This window comes from Phyllostomus discolor, chromosome X, assembly GCF_004126475.2.
Source record: "Phyllostomus discolor isolate MPI-MPIP mPhyDis1 chromosome X, mPhyDis1.pri.v3, whole genome shotgun sequence".
Taxonomy (NCBI): domain Eukaryota; kingdom Metazoa; phylum Chordata; class Mammalia; order Chiroptera; family Phyllostomidae; genus Phyllostomus; species Phyllostomus discolor.
In genome coordinates, this window is record NC_050198.1 from 35546672 (window position 1) to 35567974 (window position 21303).

At 36.4% G+C, this 21303-nt stretch overlaps 1 protein-coding gene across 2 annotated transcripts in view; it reads right to left on the bottom strand.

The window, feature by feature from the left end:
* Positions 1-21303, bottom strand: part of LOC114505343 (constitutive coactivator of PPAR-gamma-like protein 2) — a 264300-nt gene that overhangs the window by 230221 nt on the left and 12776 nt on the right. For both annotated transcript variants that reach the window (XM_036016503.1, XM_036016501.1), the window contains exon 2: positions 6439-7079. In XM_036016503.1, coding sequence (XP_035872396.1) covers positions 6439-6963 — 525 coding nt within the window. In that variant the 5' untranslated portion in view covers positions 6964-7079. The remainder of the gene's footprint in view (positions 1-6438; positions 7080-21303) is intronic.

The following is a 21303-nucleotide window of genomic DNA, read 5'->3' on the forward strand; positions in this document are numbered from 1 at the left end:
ATGAAAAACCATACGACAGACCCAAATTAAGGAACATTCTACAAAATAACTGAGCAGTACTCTTCAAAAGCTCAAGATTATGGAAAACAAGGAAAGACTGAAGAACTATTACATCTTGGAAAAGACTAAGGGGACATAACTAAATGCAATGTAGAACCCTGTATTGAATCATAGCAGTGAAAAACAACACCAGTGGAAGAACTGATGAAATCCAAATAAGCCCTATACTTTAGTTTATAGTATTGTACTAACAATAATTTCTTATGTTTTGATAAATAGTCTCTGTTTAAGATAGCAACATAAAGGAAAACTGAGTGAAGGGCATACAGGAACTTTCTAGGTAATCTTTGCAAATCTTCTATTAGTAGCAAATTATCTCAGAATTAAAAGTTAAAAAGAAAAAACTAAGTAGTAAAGGAGTGGTATCCTGTTGCCTGCTACTCTCAACCCCACTATTTCCTTCAAACAAACCTGTTTTAACAGCCCTTTCATCTGATTCCACTAATTCCAATCTCCAAACCTTCTTACTGACTATAAACTCCCTCTACTTATGAAAATAGGGCCTGTGGCTGCTTTTCCTCCATTATGTCCCTATCACTTAGCACAGTTCTGGCATATTATACTCACTAAATATTTATTTGTTGAATGAATGAACAAATGAATGAATGGCAGCTGTGTATATTGTATTCATTTCCTATTGCTATTATAACAAATTCCCAGGAATTCTGTGGCTTAAAACAACCCAAATTTATTACCTTCCAGATCTGTAGATCAGAAGTCCAAAATGAGACTCGCAAGACTAAAATCAAGGTGTTGGCAAGGCTTTATTCCTACCGTACACTTGAGGGAAGAATGAATCTGCTTTTTTGCCTTTTCCAGCTTTTAGAGGTTGCTCACATTCTTTGGTTCATTGACCACTTGCAACAATTTCATCACTCCAACCTCTACTTCCATCATCAGATCTCCTTTTGACTATGGCCATCCTTCTGCCTCTCTTATAAGGACCCTTGTGATTGCAGTGGGCCAACCTAGATAGTCCAGGATAATCTACCAAAATCTTTAACTAATTTAGAGCATCTTCAAAGCCATTTTTGTAATGTAAGGTAAAATATTCATAGCTTTTCAGAGATTAGGCCACAGTCATCTTTGAGGTGCAATTATTCAGCCTACTTACATATCAATTTATTATCTATCAAGCAGATAGCTCAAAACTAACCCTTTGAAGTAACAAGGAAAATGAATATTTCAAACCAAGTCTATCTCCTGCTGCTCTCACTCTGTCATTTTATGAAAGTGTCTGCCTTTGGTTTATATTTAATAAAGTTATTTGACTAGTTTTTGAACAGATACTAGAATATACATATTTAAGCAAATTTTATCCCTCCTCACTTCAATGAGATTATACTTTGAAGGCTGGGTGTGGTTAAGACAGTGGGAAATCCAAACTGAGTAACACTTTTTGGGGTGTGACTAAATGTAACCAGCATTTTCCTGTGTGGCTCAAACAGAATCTGGAAACATTTCCAAGAGGGTCATAACAAACATATTTTGATAGCAAAAAGTACCCCAGGGTGATTACTCTGAATAACAATATGTATTCAGAAACAGAAATTCCAGCATATATTTTTTAAATTACTTTTTCCTTTATTGGAAACTTAGCTATTTTCACATTATCAAATTATACTTTCACAATTAAATGTAGGCTTGATGCTTAAAAATATACTTCTCCACGACTTTAATAGAAGCTTTCAGTGTACAAGTATGAATTTGTAAATTATTTCTTCCATTGCATTGCTTTGAATATATTCACTATTGTAATGAAAGTGTGAACATATCAACCTAAGTCAATTTTGTCGTTTTCCCTTATTTCTATTGTTGACACTAATATATGTCCCATTTTCTCCCCTTTCATCAGGCAACTATGTCTTTTTCTTATCTTTCTTTCAGTGATGTTTTCGTTGATTTCAGAGACTATAGCTAAACTTTTTAAAGAAGGCCTGTTTAATTACCCTGGAAAGCATAGTCACATGGGCCCCTACAGTGAAATTTATTGCAGGTGCACTAAGTTACATTTTAGAAACAAACATTTGCAGATACCTATGATGTTCCTTCATTTAAAAATACACCCATTATATGAAAGTCAGTTCCATCAAGAAAACAAATGACAAATGTACTAGTGAAAATATTTTTCCAAGCAAAACCTGGTTATGTTTCCATGTGTAAAAGCAGAGTGCTGCTGATTCTGAAGTTGTTTGTGGAGGAGAAAACTATTAAAAACTCTTGTGATTGACTTCTAAGAGTTAATAAACAGGTCTTTCAGTAACATATGACCAGGTCTTTCAAAACCATGAATTAAATAAAGTCTTTTAAACAGAAATTATGACTTACTGCCCTGACTCACAATAAATTACCAATATAGCAAGGAATTACCAATTAATTTACCAAGTCCTTTACAAAGAATAATAGGTCAAAATATTTCTACTAATGCATAAAAAAGTACAGAAACCATAAAATATGAAATGCAGATATTTATGACCTAATCCTAAATCTAATCTGTATCATCAAACGGTTTGTTTGTTTGTTTTAACATTTTCAAAATCATGTATCAGCAGTAAAATCTCTATCCTGGTTCTCTGCACTGCCATAACACCCTCAACAAATGGATATGGTGTTTTTAAGAACTGTTTACACAAGGCTCAAATATCCACAATGATGTGGGAGAGGAGGTGCCATCAAGAGAAAAAGGTATAAAAACCTTTTACTGAGCTGTGAATTTCAAATAAAACATGTAAAATAATATTTAAAAAGAACAGAGCAGCCTACTTTCAGGGGAGAAGCCTAAGCAAGCGGTGGTGTGAATGCATTACAGTTCACATATTTTAATGTTAATAAATAGAATGAATACATATCAAACTAACAAAAGAGAAGCACTGACATATCAATTGTATATATTGCATAAATGCACATAAACAAAGATTGGGAAAGAATCTAGAATAATTTAAACATTTAAACTACCTGTTGGGGTGATTTTTTGTAAAATTGTTTAATTATATAATAAAGAAGACTTTATGAAAAAAAAAACATGAGAAGTTGCTCATTAGAAACTGCATAATACTCACAGGAAAGTAATTAAACAGTGATGCCCTTATCCTTCTGGGATTCTAAATAAGTTAGTTTTCCTTAATTCCAAATGCTCAGAAAATGAAGCCATATCCAACAATTATGTCAACTAAGTACACTAATTCTGACATTCCTTTCATAATAGAAAATTACAGTTGTTGTTCTCTGTATAAATTAAAATGTGCTTAATATAACTGACAGCACTTGCTCCACATGAGACAGTCCCAAATCTGGCCATGTATCCAAGTACCTGGGGAACTTTTTTTTTTTGCTTTGCTTTCTTTTGTTTTAATTGAATTTATTGGAGTGACAATACTTAATAAAATTATACAGGTTTCAGGTGTACAATTCTGTAACACATCATCTGTATATTGTATTGTGTGTTCACCACCACAAATCAAGTCTCCTTCCATCACCATTTATCTCCCCTCACTCTCTTGTACCTCCCCACTCCTTTCCCCTCGGTAATCGCCATACTGTTCTCTGTGTCTATGAGGTTTTTTTCTCTTTGCTTAATCCCTGAAGCCAGAGAGAGAAAGACAAATACCATATGACTTCACTTATATGTAGAATCTAATGAACAAAATTAACTAAAAAAATAGAAATAAATTCATAGATACAGAGAACAGACTGACAGCTGTCAGAAGGATAAGGGGTTGGGAGCTGGGTGAAAAAGGTGATGGGGAACTTTATAAAAACAAGTTGCCTTAATCCATGTGGCTTGATTGGTTAGGCATAGTCCTGCAAAGCAAAGGTCACTGGTTAGAGCCTGGGTCAGGGCATATGCCTGGGTTATGTCCCTCATCAAGACAGGCAACAGATTGATGTTTGCCTTACATATAGATGTTTCTCTCTCTCTTTCTCCCTCCCTTCCCTCTCTGAAAATAAACAAATAAAATCTTTTAAAAAACAAAATAAATAAAATCCTTAATAAAAAATAAGTTCCTAGGTCCCACTTGCTGGAAATTATGATTTGGAAAGCCTGGAGTGAATAGAAGGAATCAGTATATATGATATGTAACATAAAGGTCACGTTAGTGTATTCAGGGACTTCCTCCTCTGGTTCAGCTAGTTCTTGGGACTGTTCCCTTATTTCAGGGCTTTTCAACTCTGCTGTACATATACATCACCTGCAGATGTTAACAGGCAGATTTTGATTCAGTAGGTCTAGAATGTGGCCTAGGAACATGCAATTCAAACAATCTCCCAAGTGATGGTCCATGCTGCTGGTCCAGGGACTACACTTGGCATAGTGAAACCTTATGGGATATTTCAATTTTTCCAAAGGTGAATGATAGGACACAGATCCTATCACTAGAATATTTTCTTCAAGTTTTACCTGAGCATAATTTAGCATAGCTACAGTGCACAATTTGTAAGATACTTGACCTATCTTGACTATGGAGCTTACTACCAAGTGAATGGAAATTACGTGTTACTACAGTCACGATGCAAAGGTGAAATTAAAGTTTACGTAATTTTCAATATATATACAAGGATGTTCACAACCATGGTTATAATAGTAAAACACTGGAGAAAAATCTAGATGTCCAATAATAGAAAACTGATTAAATAAATTGTAAGGGCATCTCTTAAAATAATGATATAAATGGATAATTACTGGCAATGAAAAGATGTTAGTGGTTAAGTTTTTTTTTAAAGGTTTTGTAAAACCCTATAGTTTGATTCTATTTTGTGGGGGAGAAAAGATACAAAAAGTCATACACCCACACACATATGCAGAAGAGTCCAGAAAGATATACACTAAGTTGTTTAAAGCATCCTCAAAGTAGTAGAATTTCAAGTGGTTTTGATGTTTGTTTTCTTGCATTATCTAATTATTTCTACTGTGACACAGACCTTTTAAGATTCTTAAAGGGTAAAAAGGGGTTGAGAAGAAAATCAAGCAAATCCCATACCTGCACACACCTTTCAAGAACTACTAGAATGGATCTAGTGATAAGTAATTTGCATTCCACAGATTCATCAAGGGACTTCCTACATACAAAGCACTTTGAAAGCCTGTTAAATTGTCATTTTGCATCTCATCCAGACTTAATGAATCTGAATCTCTGACAATATGCTCTGGAATTTGCTTATGAAGCAAACAATGACTTTCACAAAGTAAAGTTTGGAAACCAGGTGTTAAAACAGCTTCCTAGAAATGCAGGGACTTGCACTAAATTTCAACCTATCTAAATAGCAACCTACAGCATATTCAGAGTGTGTGAGATGTTACACACCCACAAGCAGAGACCACTGGAATTTGAACAACAACCTGTATTGAATGACTGGCTTTATTGAATGTTAATTTTAAGCATCTCGTGTGAATACTGACCACTTCTCATAAGCTGATTTGAGGTCACAAAAGTTTTCCTTATATTTGACCTACACCTTTCTGAAACTATTCTTGTTATAACTCCTTCTGTAATACTTGACCCCCATTTTGTCATTCATCAGTTAGAAGTCCACATAAATATTTATTATGGAACTAAATGTCTAAGTGACTCAACTATGGTCTTGTTGATTTCATTTTTCCTTTCTAAGCACATTTCATTTGACTAACCCCAGTATATTCTGCTGATTATTTCTTCTGGAGATCCTCTTTGACGTAAACTCAAAGGCATGTGGGAGTCTATTATTAATACAGGTCCTCAAAGAATTAAGAAAAGCATTTCCTTTTCTAAATAACATTACATGAACCCCCCAAAATTTGCTGCAAGAAAAAATAAAAGGAACATATTACACAATATACAGGGTCTGGCAGAAGTAAAGCCATTGACTGTGTTTGGTAGGATTTCAGATGAGATGGACAGCAATTTGAACATTTCACCTAAAATGTCATATGGTGTGCTTGAGTGTGATATTATGTTACAGAATTACATGCTTATGATTGTGTAATAAAAGATTTTTATGTAATAAAAAAGAGGCATTACTTGTGCCGGGCCCTGTATTTCTAACATATCATGATAGCCTCAAGGACATATAAACACTCAACTCATAAGGCATAAATTTAGTAAAAGTTTTCAAAATGAGACTTTAAGAGTTTCAGGAATTTCCTAACATTAATAAATTAAGAGGTCTTGCCAAACAAAGCCACAATACTGTCCCCCTACCTCAAAACAGAGGGAAAAGCAAGAGGAAAAAAAAAAGTTGGTATGAGCTCCTAAGATCTAGCAAGAGCATTAATTTCAGAGAGGTGAGGGGACAAGCCCTTAACTTTATTTTAATCTGTGATACATTTTAATCCTGGATCATTCAGAAAACCAAATCAACTCGAACTGGAATTTATTAAAACAAAGAAGATTATATACCTACCTGCAACTCACACCAAGCAACCTCAACCCATGTTTCAGTGTCCAATCCTTTATATACTGTTTTAAATGCTCCTCTTCCCAACTCGATGTCAAATTTCAGGAACCTGCCACTAGGAGAAGTAGCTACGGCCTTCATTTCTGCTTCTTCTTCCATTTCCTTTTCATTTCTCTCCTTGAAACAATCTTTGGAGGAATCAGAAGCTGCCTTTGAATATTGTGTGAACTTAACTTCTTGTTCACCTCTTAGCACATTTGTGGGAAGCTTTTCTACTCTTGGAATGTTTGTTACGGTCTTTGTTCTCTGATCTTTGGAGGAAGATTCAATGACTTTGTCGTCAACACTCTTTCGGAAAAATCTCTTCCTTTCTATAGTTTCTCCAGAAGCAGAGATGATACCGTCTTTTTCCTTTCGTCTAGCTTCCACTGTCAAAATTGTTGCCATCTGATGAACTCTGTTTTCAAATGAAACTCCATCAGGTTTCTCAGAATCTTCTGTGCTAGCTGGCTCCCCTGAATCAGTAGCCATTGTAATTGAGGTTGGCACTAATTTTTTTCCTGTTCTACTCTTTAGTCCAGTTACATCTCATGCATCAGAATTATGAGAATGGACTTCCTTTTATGTGGTCATGTTTCCATAGTAACCTGAAGGGGGGGAAAAAGGATATTTTAAAATCACCCCACAAAGGAAATCATTAAGGAGAAAATAAGTCACCTGATTATTTAATCCATTTTTTCTTAATAAGAAGTTTGTTCTTTTTTTTTCTGCCCAATCTTAGCAACCAGCAGACTCCAGGGACTGTGTCTTATCTTGTTTACCACTTTAGTCCTCAGTGCCTAGCAGCAGGCTACTTGGCACATAGCTCAGTAAGTCTTCATATTGAATGAATGTTGCTTAGAAACCTAGTTCTCAGTCCTATCTATCAGTGCAATCCATCATATTTAAAACAAGTATCTAAGCCCTGACTTCACTTAGCTACAAGGTAACAGACACAGTAAGTAAACAAGCCCATAATTTCTCAGTGGTGGTTTTTGTCTAAAATTCTGGAATTAACCTGATAAGGTTTTTTTATTGTAATAAAATATACTTATATCAAATTTACTATTTTACCCATTATCAGCATACAATTCAGTGATTTTAAGTACATCTACAATGTTGTGCAATCATCACCATGATTTATTTCCAGAATGCTTCATCACTCCAAATTGAGATTTTGTAACCATTAAACAATAGCTCGGCCCTGCCTGATGTGGCTCACTGGATTGAGCTCCAGCCTGCAAACCAAAAGGCTGTTATTTCCATTCCCAGTCTGGGCACATGACTTGGTTGTGGGCCAGGTGCCTAAGTAGGGGGCTCATGAGAGACAAACCACAAGTTGATGTTTTTCTCCCTCTCTCCCTCCTTCCCCCTCTGTCTAAAAATAAATAAATAAAATCTTTAAAAAACTAACTCTTCATTTCCCAGTCCCTAACTAATCTCTATCATACTTTCTGTCTCTATGAATGTTTATTCTAGGTACTTCACAAAAGTGGAATCATACAATATTTTCCCCTTTGGGTCTGGGCTTATTTCATTCAACATAATATTTGCAAGGTTCTCTGATGCTGCAGCATGTATTAGAATTTCATTCCTTTTTAAGGCTGAACAATATTACATTCTATGAATATACCACATTTTGTTTATCCATTCATCTGGTCAATGAACCAGGTTTTTCCACCTTTTGGTTATTATCAATAATGCTGCTATGAAGATCCACTAGTTTTAAATAAAACAAATTATTTGATTGCAAGCTTGCCTTCAGATTTTGGCAGAAAGAAACTAATTTCTTTCTAGAAACATATAAACATATATGAGTATATGTTTCATATACTCATATGGTCATATACTCATATATGAAACATATACCTAGAGTATAAACATATTTCACTAAAAAATTAACACACTACACTAAATCTTTTAAGAAAACATTAAAATACACATCCTCTTGAACCAGCAATTCTACTTATAGGAACCTGTCTTAGAAAACAGTCAATTTGTGCAAAGACTTAATTACAAAGACATTCATTACAGACTTATAATTTGGAAAAACTGTAACTAAACACAAGTTTAATAGGGATTTCATTAAATATCTCATAATGAGACAGGATACAGTATTTAAGAAAAACAAAGCCCTGGCTGGCGTAGCTCAGTTGACTGAGCACGGGCTGGAAACCAAAGTGTCCCAGGTTCGATTCCCAGCCAGGGTACATTATTGGGTTGCAGGCCATAACCCCCAGCAACCACACACTGATGTTTCTCTCTCTCTCTCTCTCTCTCCCCCTCCCTCCCTTCCCTCTCTAAAAAATAAAAATAAAATCTTTAAAAAAAAGAAAGAAAAACACTAGTTTTTAGTGAGATAAAGAAACATTCCCTACACATTATAGAGCTAAACAAAATATATACAAAGCTTCTATACATACATACAGACAGACAGACACACACGATATTAATTCTGAATGGTGTAGTGTAATTATAGACTTTCTGCTTTTATTTATTCTCTAAAGCTTTCCACAAAAACCATGTGGAAATATGTAGGAAGACATAAGGAAAAAAGTTTTTATTTTTAATTTTTTTAATTTTTATTTTTTAATTACAGTTGACATTCAGTATTATTTGATGTTAGATTCAAGTGTACAGCAAAATACTGAGGGGATCACTTTGTAAAGTATATGATTGCCTAAGGAAAAAGTTTCTCAAATGAATGGTCAAACCACCAATAAGAAAATTCTTCTCTTACCACAAACATGCACATCACAAAGTTAAGTCTGTATAGCTGTTATTATGTTATATACCTTAGAAGGCATAATTTCTCATATCAAAAATACACAGAAATATCAAATTTGAAAATTTAAGAATAACAACCCTTAACTAAAATAAACAGAATGGGGAGAAATACGACAAATTGTTCCACATATTCAGTACAACTACTATCAACATCCCTGCTGGTTTCTTTGCAGAAGTAAACAAACTGATCTGAAAATTCATAAAACTTCAAGGGACCCAGAATAGCCAAAGCCAAAACAATCTTGAAAAAGAACAAAGTGGTAGGAATCACACTTCCTGATTTTAAAACCTACCACAAAACAAACTTCCAACCAAGATGGAGGCATGGGTAGATACGCTTTGCCTCCTTGCACAACCAAAAGAAGGACAACAACAAATTTAAAACCAAAAAACAACTAGCACTGCCAGGAAATCAAACTGTATAGAAGTCTGACAACCAACGAATTAACGAAGCATTCACCCAGACCAGTAGGAGAGGCGGAGAAAGGCAACTGGGGCAGACAGGACACACAGGAAGGTGGCAAACAGGACATGCAAGGTGGCAGGTGGTGGACCAAGTGGTCCCACATTCGAGTGTGGGTAAGCTGGGAGGGACAACTGAGGAGTGAGACAGATCATGCAACCCAGGGTTCCAGCACTGAGAAATAAAGCCTCAAAATCTCTGGCTATAAACACCTGTGGAGGTTCCAGGAGCAGGAGAAATACCCAGCCTCACTGGAAAGTTCCTTGGAGAGACCCACAGGGTCCTAGAACGTACACAAACACACCCACTCAGGAATCAGCACCAGAAGGGCCCAATTTGCTTGTGGGTAATAGGAGAAGTCACTGAAAGTGGGGCAAGAGCCGAGTAAGTGGCATTGTTACCTCTCAGACCCATCCCCCACATACAGTGCCACAACACTCGACTTTGGTTGCCCCACCCGAGTGAAAACCTAAGGCTCCACCCTTCACTAAGTAACAAGTGCACCAAGACAAAAAAAATGCCCCAAATGAAAGAACAGATCAAAGCTCCAGAAAAAATACATCTGAGCCATGAAGAGATAGCCAACCTATCAAATGCACAGTCCAAACATGGGTAACCAGGATGCTCACAGAATTGGTTGAGTATGGTCACAAAATAGAGGAAAAAGGCTAGAGTGAAGGCTATGCAAAGTGAAATAAAGAAAAATATACAGGGAGCCAACAGTGAAGGGAAGGAAACTGAGACTCAAATCAATGATTTGGAACAGAAGGAAGAAATAAACATTCAACTAAAGCAGATGAAGAAATAGGAAGTCAAAAATATTAGGAGAAGCTTAGGAACCACTGGTACAACTTTAAATATTCCAACATATGAATCATAGGGGTTCTAGAAGGAGAAGACAAAGACCAAGAAATGGAAAACATATTTGAAAAAAAAATAGTGAAGAATTTCCCCAATCTGGCAAAGGAAATAGATTTTCAGGAAGTCCAAGAAGCTCAGAGAATCCCAAAGATGTTGGACCCAAGGAAGAACACACCAAGGCACATCATAATTACATTACCAAAGATTAAAATTAAGGAGAAAGTCTTAAAAGCAGCAAGAGAAACGGTGAGTTACCTACAAATCTTAAAAGAAACCTTGTAGGCAAGAAGGGGCTGGAAAGAAGTATTTGAAGTCAGGAGAGGCAAGGATCTACATCCAAGATTATTCTATCCAGCAAAGCTATCATTTAGAATGGAAGGGCACATAAAGTGTTTCCCAGATAAGGTCAGTTAAAGGAGTTCATCATCACCAAGCCCTTATTATATGAAATATTAGAGGGATTTATCTAGGAAAAGAAATCAAAGCTATGAACACTAAAATGACAACAAACTCACAGCTATCAACAACTCAACAGGAAAAAACAAAAACAAACTAAGCAAACAACTAGAACAGGACCGGAACCACTGAAATGGAGATCATATGGAGGGTTATCAGCGAGGAGGGGGAGGCGGGAGAATGGGGGGAAAAGGTATAGGAAATAAGAAGCATAAATGGTAGTTACAAAATAATGGGAGGTTAAGACTAGTATAGGAAATGGAGAAGTTGAAGAATTTATATATATGACCCATGGACATGAACTAAGTGGGGTAATGCTGGTAGAAGGAGGGGTAAAGGGGAGAAAAAAAATGGGACAACTGTAATAGCATAGTCAATAAAACACACACTTAAATTTTTTTAATTAAATAAAGAAAAATAAAACTTACTACAAAGCTATAGTATTAAGATGGTGTGGTAGTGGCATAAAAATAAATGAAATACAAGCACAGAATCCAGAAATAAAACAACATATTTACTGTCAGTTGATTTTCAATAAGGGTGCCAGGACATTTGAGTGGGGATATAACATCCTTTTCAACACATGGTGCTGGGAAACTGGATGGATATCTACATGCAAAAGAATGAAGGTTGCCCTAGCTGATGTAGTTCAGTGAATTGACTGAGGGCCTGCAAACCAAAAGGTTGCCGGTTCAGTTCCCAGTCAGGGCACATGCTTGGGTTGCGGGCCAGGTCTCCAGTAGGGGGCATGAGAGGCAACCACATATTGATGCTTCCCTCTCTCCCTCCGCTCCCTTCTCTTTAAAAATAAATAAAATCTTAAAAGAAAAGAATGAAGGTCTACTGGAACAAAATGCTGGAATTGATTCTCAAATAAAGAAATTAGCTGATTCAAGCAGAGGGAAGATAACAAAGTCATGAAATGGCATGAAGTAGATATATGAATGGTACCGTGAACAGTTTACTTGCATATTAGAAGCAGGCAGATGAGGACAAAAGGACAGATAGTCACCAAGGAATTCTATGCCATACAATATAAAATAAGAAGAGTAGTTAGAGATGTACTGCAATAATCCAGAAGATACTGAGGTATGAATGAAAATTTTGGCAAGAATAGATCCAAGATACATTAAAGGAAATTCTAAATTCAAGATTTACTGTACGAATGAATATGGTTGCAAGGGGAGAGGAAAAAAATTTGTAACTCCCAGAAATTTGCCCATCTAGTGCATATCTAGTTGCACTACTAGGACATACCTGTGTTAATACCAAGACTAAGAATTATAGTCATGTACCACATAATGACATTTTGACCAAAGACAGACCACATCCATCATATAGGCTTGGTGTCTAGTAGGCTATGCCATTTAGATTTGTGTAAGTATACTCTATGATGTTCACATAGATGAAGTTGCCTAAGAAGACATTTCTCAGAACATATCCGTTGTTAAACGGTGCATGACTACAAACTAAGGACTTGTGAACCACTTTATGAGATTACATCGCCAAATCAATCTATTTTGAAAGTCACAGAATAAAACTAGTATTGCCTGCAAGTAAGAAAAACTAACTAAAAATGCCTCACTCGGTGGAGATTTTTTCTTTAACTTTCTTTGACACAATCTGGACTTGGAAAATAATATACAAAGAATCCAATGTACCGTTCACTCAAATTCCCCCCAAATGCCAACATTTTAGGTGAGATATTCTTTTTTTTTAAGATTTTATTTATTTACTTTCAGCCCTAGCTGGCGTAGCTCAGTGGATTGAGCACGGGCTGGGAACCAAAGTGTCCCAGGTTCGATTCCCAGCCAGGGTACATGACTGGGTTGCAGGCCATAACCCCCAGCAACCGCACATTGATGTTTCTCTCTCTCTCTCTCTCCCCCCTCTCCCTTCCCTCCCTAAAAATAAATAAATAAATAAAATCTTAAAAAAAAAAGATTTTATTTATTTACTTTCAGAAAAGGAAGGGAGGGAGAAAGAGAGAGAGAGAGAAACATCAATGTGCGGTTGCTGGGGGCCATGGCCTGCAACCCAGGCATGTGTCCTGACTGGGAATTGAACCTGCGATGCTTTGGTTCACAGCCCGCGCTCAATCCACTGAGCTATGCCGCCAGGGCTGAGATATTCTTAAGAACAATATTAACTTCACTTGACTAAAAGTCACGTACCCAGAAACCTCAAGAGGAGAAATCCATAAGACAAAAGGACTTCTAAAAAAGGCAAAAATAGGTAAAATCAGATAATTTAAGTAACTGCAGAACCTCTTTCTTATTTTTTAATTTTTAAAAACATTTTATTTATTTATTTTAGAGAGAAAGGAAGGAAGGGAGAAAGAGGGGGAAAGAAAAAAAACATCATTGTGCGAGAGATAACATCAAGTAGATTGCCTCTCACATGCCCCCAAACTCGGGACCCAGCCTGTAACCCAGGCACGTGCCCTGACTGGAATCAAACCAGCCACCTTTCCACTTGCAGGCTGGGGCTCAATCCACTGAGCCACACACCATCCAGAACAGAAGAACCTCTTTTTTAAAAAGTAAAATCTTACTCAGAACCGTAATATAAAAAGAGGGGCAAATAGTGCTGCTCTGGTATAATACCAACATGTTTGGTCACCTGGTTTCCCAAACTATAGGATGAGAAGCAGAAAATGAGAGATGAGGGAAAGGAGTGTTCCCTCAGTCCTTCAAAAACTAACAACCTTAAGGGGAGGGGGAGACTGGAAGGAAGAAGGTGAAGGGATTAGCCAAAGAACATATATACGACACCCATGGACAAAGACAGAGGTGTGGTGATGGCCTGAGTCGGGGGATCAGGGAATAGGTGGTAATGGGAAAAGTGGGTACAATTATAATAGCATAAACAAAAAAATAAAGAAAAAGGCAGAACACAAAACTGAATCTACTATGTAATTGCAACTGTAGAAAATTAGGTATGCATGCAAACAAGATGGGGGAGATGTAAAATATAAATGATTTGTTAAGGAAGTAGAGTGGAGGAGTGTGCTTTTTCAAAAAAAGCACATGTTTCTTATACCATTACTTGCACAATTTTAAAAAATATTAAAATTATTTTGGGGAAGAACAAAAAACCAACCCTAAGAAAAAAATTGTTACTCGAGACCTTTTAAAAGTATTCATTTTATAAATATGAAAAGATTAATTCATCAGGACAATATAACAAGTATATAGATCTAACAACAGAGCCCCAAAATACATTAAATTAAAGCTGACAAGACTGAATAGACAATTCAGTAATAACAGAAGATTATAGTACCCCACTCTCAGTAATGGAGAGAACTAGAGAAAACCAGAAAGAAATCTGAAAAACTTGGCTAATATTATCAACCAGCTTGATCTAACTGCCACCTATAGTAGAACACTCCACCCAGCAAGAGCAAAACATACATTCTTTTCAATTACATATAGAAAAATCTCCAGCACACATCATATACTATGTAATAAATCTCAATAAATTTAAAATGATTGAAATCATATGAACTTTATTCTATTACCACAAAGGAATTAAATTAGAAATAAACAGAAGAAAAATATGTAGATCAATGCAATAAAATTGAGATTCTAAAAGTAAACCTTAAAATTTTTGATAAATTTATTTTCAACAAAGATGCCAAGACCACTCAATGGCAAAAAGAATCTTTTACCAAAGTGCTGGGACAACTGGATATCCAGACATAAAATAGTGAAGTTGGACTCCTACTTTGCACCATAAAAGAAATATACTCAATGTAGATCACAGATCTAAATGCAAGAGCTAGAACTATAAAATTCTTACAAGAAAATACTCAAGTAAATCTTAGTGAGTTTGGATTAAGCAATGATTTTCCAGATACAACAACAAATATACAAATGATAAAACAAAAAACTGAGAAGCTAGACCTCATCAAAATTTAAAATTTTGTGCTTCAGAGGATGTTACCAAGAAAGTGAGAAGTGAAAAGGCTTGGAGAAAATATGTATAAATCCTATATCTGATAAGAGACTGGTGTTCAGAACATATACAAATTCTTATGAATTAGCCCTGGCTGGTGTGGCCCAGTGGATTGAGTGCCAGCCTGCGCCAGTTCAATTCCCAGTCTGGAGTGCATGCCTGGGTTGTGTGCCAGGTCTCCAGTGTGGGACATGTGAGAGGCAACCACACATTGATGTTTCTCTCCCTCTCTTCCCCCCTCTAAAATAAAGAAATAGATAATTTTTTAAAATTCTTATGAATCAATAATGAAAAGATAAATAATCCAATGGGCTAAAGATGTGAGTAGGCACTTCTCTAAAGATATATGCCCTGCCTGGTGTAGCTCAGTGGACTGAGCGCAGGCTGCGAACCAAAGTGTCGCAGGTTCGATTCCCAGTCAGGGTACATGCCTGGGTTGCAGGCCACGGCCCCCAGCAACCGCACATTGATGTTTCTCTCTCTCTCTCTCTTTCTCCCTCCCTTCCCTCTCTAAAAATAAATAAATAAAAAATCTTTTAAAAAAAGATATACAACTGACCAATAAACACATGAAAAGATGTTCCGTATCACTACTTACTGGGGAAATGCAAAACAAAACAAAAATGAAATACCACTTCATACTCACAAGGATGTCTAAAATGAAAAAAGGTAAACAGTAAAAAGTGTTGGTGAGCATGTAGAAAATGGACACCTTATATACATTGCTGGTGGGAATCTAAAATATTGCAGCTGCTTTGGAACACAATCTGGCAGTTCCTCAAGTGAACAGTGTTACTATTTGAGATCGTTTACCCAAGTGAAATGAAAACACATGCCCATGCAAAAACTTGTACACAATTGTTCCTAGCAAGCCTAGTCACAATAGGCAAAAGGTGGAAATATCTATCAATTGATGGCTAAATAAAGTGTGCTATATCCATGCAATTGAACATTATTCACAATATAAAGAAATGAGCTATCAATACCTACCACAGGGATGAAACTTGAAAATATTATGCTAAGTGAAAGAAGCCCGAGGAAAAGATCACATACTGTATGGTTCCATTTATATGAAATGTCTAGAATATGCCAATCTACAAAGACAGGAAATAGATTAGTTGTTGACTGGGGCTGGGGCACAGGAACAACATTGACTACAAGCCAGCACAAGAGATCTTTTGGGGTGATGGCAATGTTCTAAATTTAGATTGTAATCAAAGTTATACAACTCTATATGTTGACTAAAATCATTGACATTTATAAGTGAGTTTTATGGTTATGTAAATTATATCTCAGTAAGATATGATGTCCCTCCTTAAGGTCTTAAAATATTTTGACTAAAATCAAAGCTATCAGCCCTGGCTGGTGTGGCTCAGTGGATTGAGAGCCAGCCTAGAACCAAAGGGTCACAGGTTCCATTCCCAGTCAGGGCACATGCCTGGGTTGCGGGGCTTGAGAGACAACCACACATTCATCTTTCCCTTTCTCTCTTTCTCCTTCCCGTCCCCTCTCTCTAAAAATAAATAAATAAAATCTTTAAAAAAACAAAATCAAACCAACAAAATATAAAACACAACTTTTTAAAACTATATTCTCTATCCCCTTTCTGTCCAGTCTTCTTATCTTCAGTCTGACCTCCTGGGTTGAGAATCAGTTTCTGAAAAGACATGTCAACAATAAAATGTAATAGCTGGAAGCCTAAGGGTAAAAAATGAAAAAGAGAAAAGTTTTAACCTAGGCAAGAACTTTACTAAGCATAGTATAACTGGGGCCTTTTCATCGTGGATCTACTAGCTTCTTGAACAGAAAACAGAGTTTCAGAATACAGGTTCTGGAGTGGGAGAAAGCTGGAATCAAATCTTGGTTCTCCCTCTCACTCCTCAGAGTAGATTTGAGGCACATCACTTAACCTCATTGATTCTTTGATTGCATTTGTGAAATATCCCAGGACTGATATTAAAATATACATATAAACTACTTAGCATAGTGTTTGGCACATTTTAGTCAATAAATGGAAGTTTTTATTTCTTATTTCTTAAAAAGCCTAGAGGCAGCACTATATTAAAGCACTATTCAACAATACTAAATAATGATTTTTCAGGAGATTCTACTTATTAAGGTCAAAAAGTATGTAATACATTGTTTTAAAGCTTTCCAATAATAAACAGTGTTGGCATTGCTAAAGAGGTACACTTCAGTAACCACAATAATATCTCTTCTACATTGAGCAATGCAGAAACATAGGTCAGTGAGTCTACAAAAATCAGGCCTCAAACATGAAGTCTCTTTTGAGTTCAACACCTATATATCATAACCTATGTGTGGCCATTTTCCTTCATAAAATGGTAACACACTGCTCTAAGCCCTATGGATACATACAAAGATAACTACAAAAGCACTTCTACAGACACTGAAATTATAGGAAAGACCTCATTAGTTTTTACCCAACATCCACTCCTTGAACATGTTTGATATATAAGCTTTGAGTTGTGTTAAAAGTTTAAAATAATTCCCCCCTGTCAGTTATCATGGTTATCTCCATGGGAAATCCAGCATACAATCAGTACTTTGTCTAATCAGTGGCTCAAGAATTTCTTCAGCCCTGACTGATGTAGCTCAGTGGGTTTGGGGGTTGTCCTGCAAATGGAAAGGTTTGCTTCCTAGTCAGAGGACATGGCTGGGCTAAGCCAGGTCCCTGACTGGGGAGCATGTGAGAGGCAACCAATCTATGTTTCTCTCCCTCTGTCTCCCTCCTTCCTTCCCTTCTCTCTAAAAATGAATATATAAAACCTTTAAAAATTTTTTATTACAAAAATAAAAAAATAAAGAATTTCTTCAATTTTTGGAACCAGCAATTGAAAGAATACATATCTTAGTCAAAATTACACAGATTTTCATATACACATATTCACACTAATAAAAATTTACCAAGTGCCAAGCACTGTGTGAGGGTCTGGGGATAAAAGAACAAAATTCAGTCCTTGTCTTTAAGGAGCCTACAAATTTATCCAATCTTTTTTTTTTTTTAAAGATTTTATTTATTTATTTTTAGGGAGGGAAGGGAGGGAGAGGGGGAGAGGTAGAGGTAGAGGGGTAGAGGGAGAGAGGAAGAGAGGGAGAGAGAGAGAAACATCAATGTGCGGTTGCTGGGGGTTATGGCCTGCAACCCAGGAATGTACCCTGGCTGGGAATCGAACCTGGGACACTTTGGTTCCCAGCCCGCGCTCAATCCACTGAGCTACGCCAGCCAGGGCTAAATTTATCCAATCTTAAATTATACTACTGTTGACTTCTGGTTACATAAGGTGAATTGAACACTTTTATCACCTGTACTTTCCAAGACCCTAAAAAAGTGATGGCAAAAGAGTACAAAAGTATAAATCATGAGTCAGGGGACATGAATGGAAAAATACAAGATTTCAACAGATTCTGACAAAAAGCAGATAGAAAAGAACTGGCTGATAATACAAATCATAGGATGCTATAACTTAAAGTATGTAATAGAAAGGGTTCCAACCAAAGAGGAAGCGGATTTACAAGGCAAAACCTCAGAGGGGCTCCACATGCAAAGAAAATTGATGCCAAAAAAGGCCAAGGTGAGTGACGAAAGGGCTGAAAACAAGGATTAACTGAAGATCTGAATTATGATACAGTTGATGAACTCTCCCCTCCTGAAATAAAGAAATCCCTGCATGCAGAATACCAAAATCAACAAGCCAGGAAGAACAGAGGCACCCAAGGGCAAAAGCCCTCTGCTCTCTGGAATTTGGGTCCTCCAAATATAATAGCCAGATGCCCACCCACTAACTCCCAAAATAAAGCCTACCTAGGCACACAGAACTTCCCAGTCAGCCCTTCTACTAGCTCATTTTATGTAAGAAAATAATCAGGGGGTAGCCATTTGAATAAAACCTGTTAACACAGAAGGGGGAAAATGTCCCTGGAGAAGCTGAAATAATTGAAGAAACCATTTTTAACTTAATTTTTAAAAATATAGCCCTAGCTGGTGTGGCTCAGTGGATTGAGTGCTGGCCTGTGAACCAAAGGGTCGCCGGTTTGATGCCCAGTCCAGGCACAAACCTGGGTTGTGGACCAGGTCCCCAGTAAGGGGTGGACAAGAGGCAACCACACATTGATGTTTCTCTCCCTCTCTTTCTTCCTGCCCCCTCTCTAAAAATACATAAATAAAATCTTTTAAAAATATATACGATTCAAAGAAAGAAGTATATAATGGACATGTTCATTCCCAACCCCGTTTCCTATCCATTTAGGTCCCATCACTCACCCAACAAGTAACCATTCATTAAATTCTTATGTAACTCTCCGGAGTTTTAGGCAAAACAGAAAATATAAATATATGTTCTCTCCCTTTCCACAGAAAAAGTATCATAGTATATAGTAATATTTTTATAGTCACAATACTTTTTTCCCTGTCAGTACATAGAGGTTCTTCATTCTTATTTTTACTACTATATAGTATTCAATTATTTGTTATGACAGATAACACTGCATATTTCATTTAGCATATGTGTGTATACATATATGTAAATTTCCTGAAATGGGATAGCTGAATCAAAGAAAATTTCTATATTTAACTCATATTGAAGCATACTAATATATCCAGAACAGTACACATAATACAAGTGTATCTTTATATAATGCTGCCAAACTGCCTCCCACGATCATTGTACCAATTTAAAATCCCACCTGAAATGTGAGTGTCTTTTATACCACAGCCTTGACAACAGAAAAGGTGTTATCAACTTCTTCATTTTCAACATTTTGATAGGTTTTAAAAAGGAATCTCTGTATGGTTTCAATTAGCACTTATCTTATGAGTGAGGTTAAGCATCTTTCACACAGCAATAATTAAAAGTCAGGAATAAGCCAGGAATCCCTATTATCACTGCTACCGCTTAAATAAAACAAGGCCTACAAATATTGTAAAGTTGGAGACAAAACTCAAAACTTGCAGAAATTGCAGACTATATGATTATCTACCTAGGAAATCCAAGCAAATCAACTAAAAAACTATAATAGAAACTAAATGAGAGCTCAGCAGAAATGCCAGACAAAATCAACAAACAGAAATCAACAACTTTGCTAAACATCAGCAATAATCAATTATAAAATGTAATTGAAAAAAAAAAAGAAACAACTATCTTAAGGTGAGGGCTAAGATGGGGAGAGGGTGCAACCCCAGGAGTGGGGCAGGAAGGACTGGGTACACTGGAGGGAGGGTGGATCAGTGTGATTTTTTTTTTTTTACAAATATTCTTTTTTTTTTAAAGATTTTATTTATTTATTTTTAGAGAGGGAAGGGAGAGGGAGAGAGAGAGAGGGAGAGAGAGAGAGAAACATCACTGTGCGGTTGCTGGGGGTTCTGGCCTGCAACCCAGGAATGTACCCTGGCTGGGAATCGAACCTGGGACACTTTGGTTCCCAGCCCGTGCTCAATCCACTGAGTTACGCCAGCCAGGGCCAGTGTGATTTTTTTAAAAAACATTTTTAAAATTCTATCCTGTTCAGCCCTGTGAGGGCCACATGAGAGGCAACCATACATTAATGTTTCTCTCCCTCTCTTCTTCCTTCCGTTCCCCTCTCCCTAAAAATAAATTTTAAAAAATCTTTTAAAAATTCTACCCTGTTCATAGGAGCAACAAATCCATAAAATAGTCACCTAGGAATAAACTCACTAAGAAATATGCAACACATAAATAACAAAAACTATAAAATTTTACTGAAGTACAGGAAATACACTTTTCCTTGGTAGAAAGATCCAATATCAGCATCTTCATACCCCTCCTGGATCCCAATTATTCCTAAGTCAATGAAAACCCAATCAAAATCTCACATATTTTTTGTTCAACATTACAAAGCTGATTCTAAGAGTATGAGGAAATCCAAGAAAATCTTGAAAAAGAATAATATAAGAGAACAATACTAGAACTTGCCTTACTAGATATTACATATAACTACAGTAAAATAACAGTATGGTTTCAGGACAGAAACAGACACATGTATGGGGATGTAGACCATGGTAAAGACAGCATTTCAAATTTGTGAGGAGCAGATAGAATAATAAATGGTGTCAGAATAATTGGCTACCCATTGAGGGGGACAGTTACGGCCCTACTTAAAACCAGTCACCAAAATATATTCCAGGTAGATCAAAGAGCTACACGTAAAAGACAAAATGATAACTATAAAAAGAAAATGACAATATATTTCTAATGTGAAGAAAGGCCTTCTTAAATAGACAAAATACAAAAACCATTAACAGAAAAGCTAACACATTTGGCCATTTG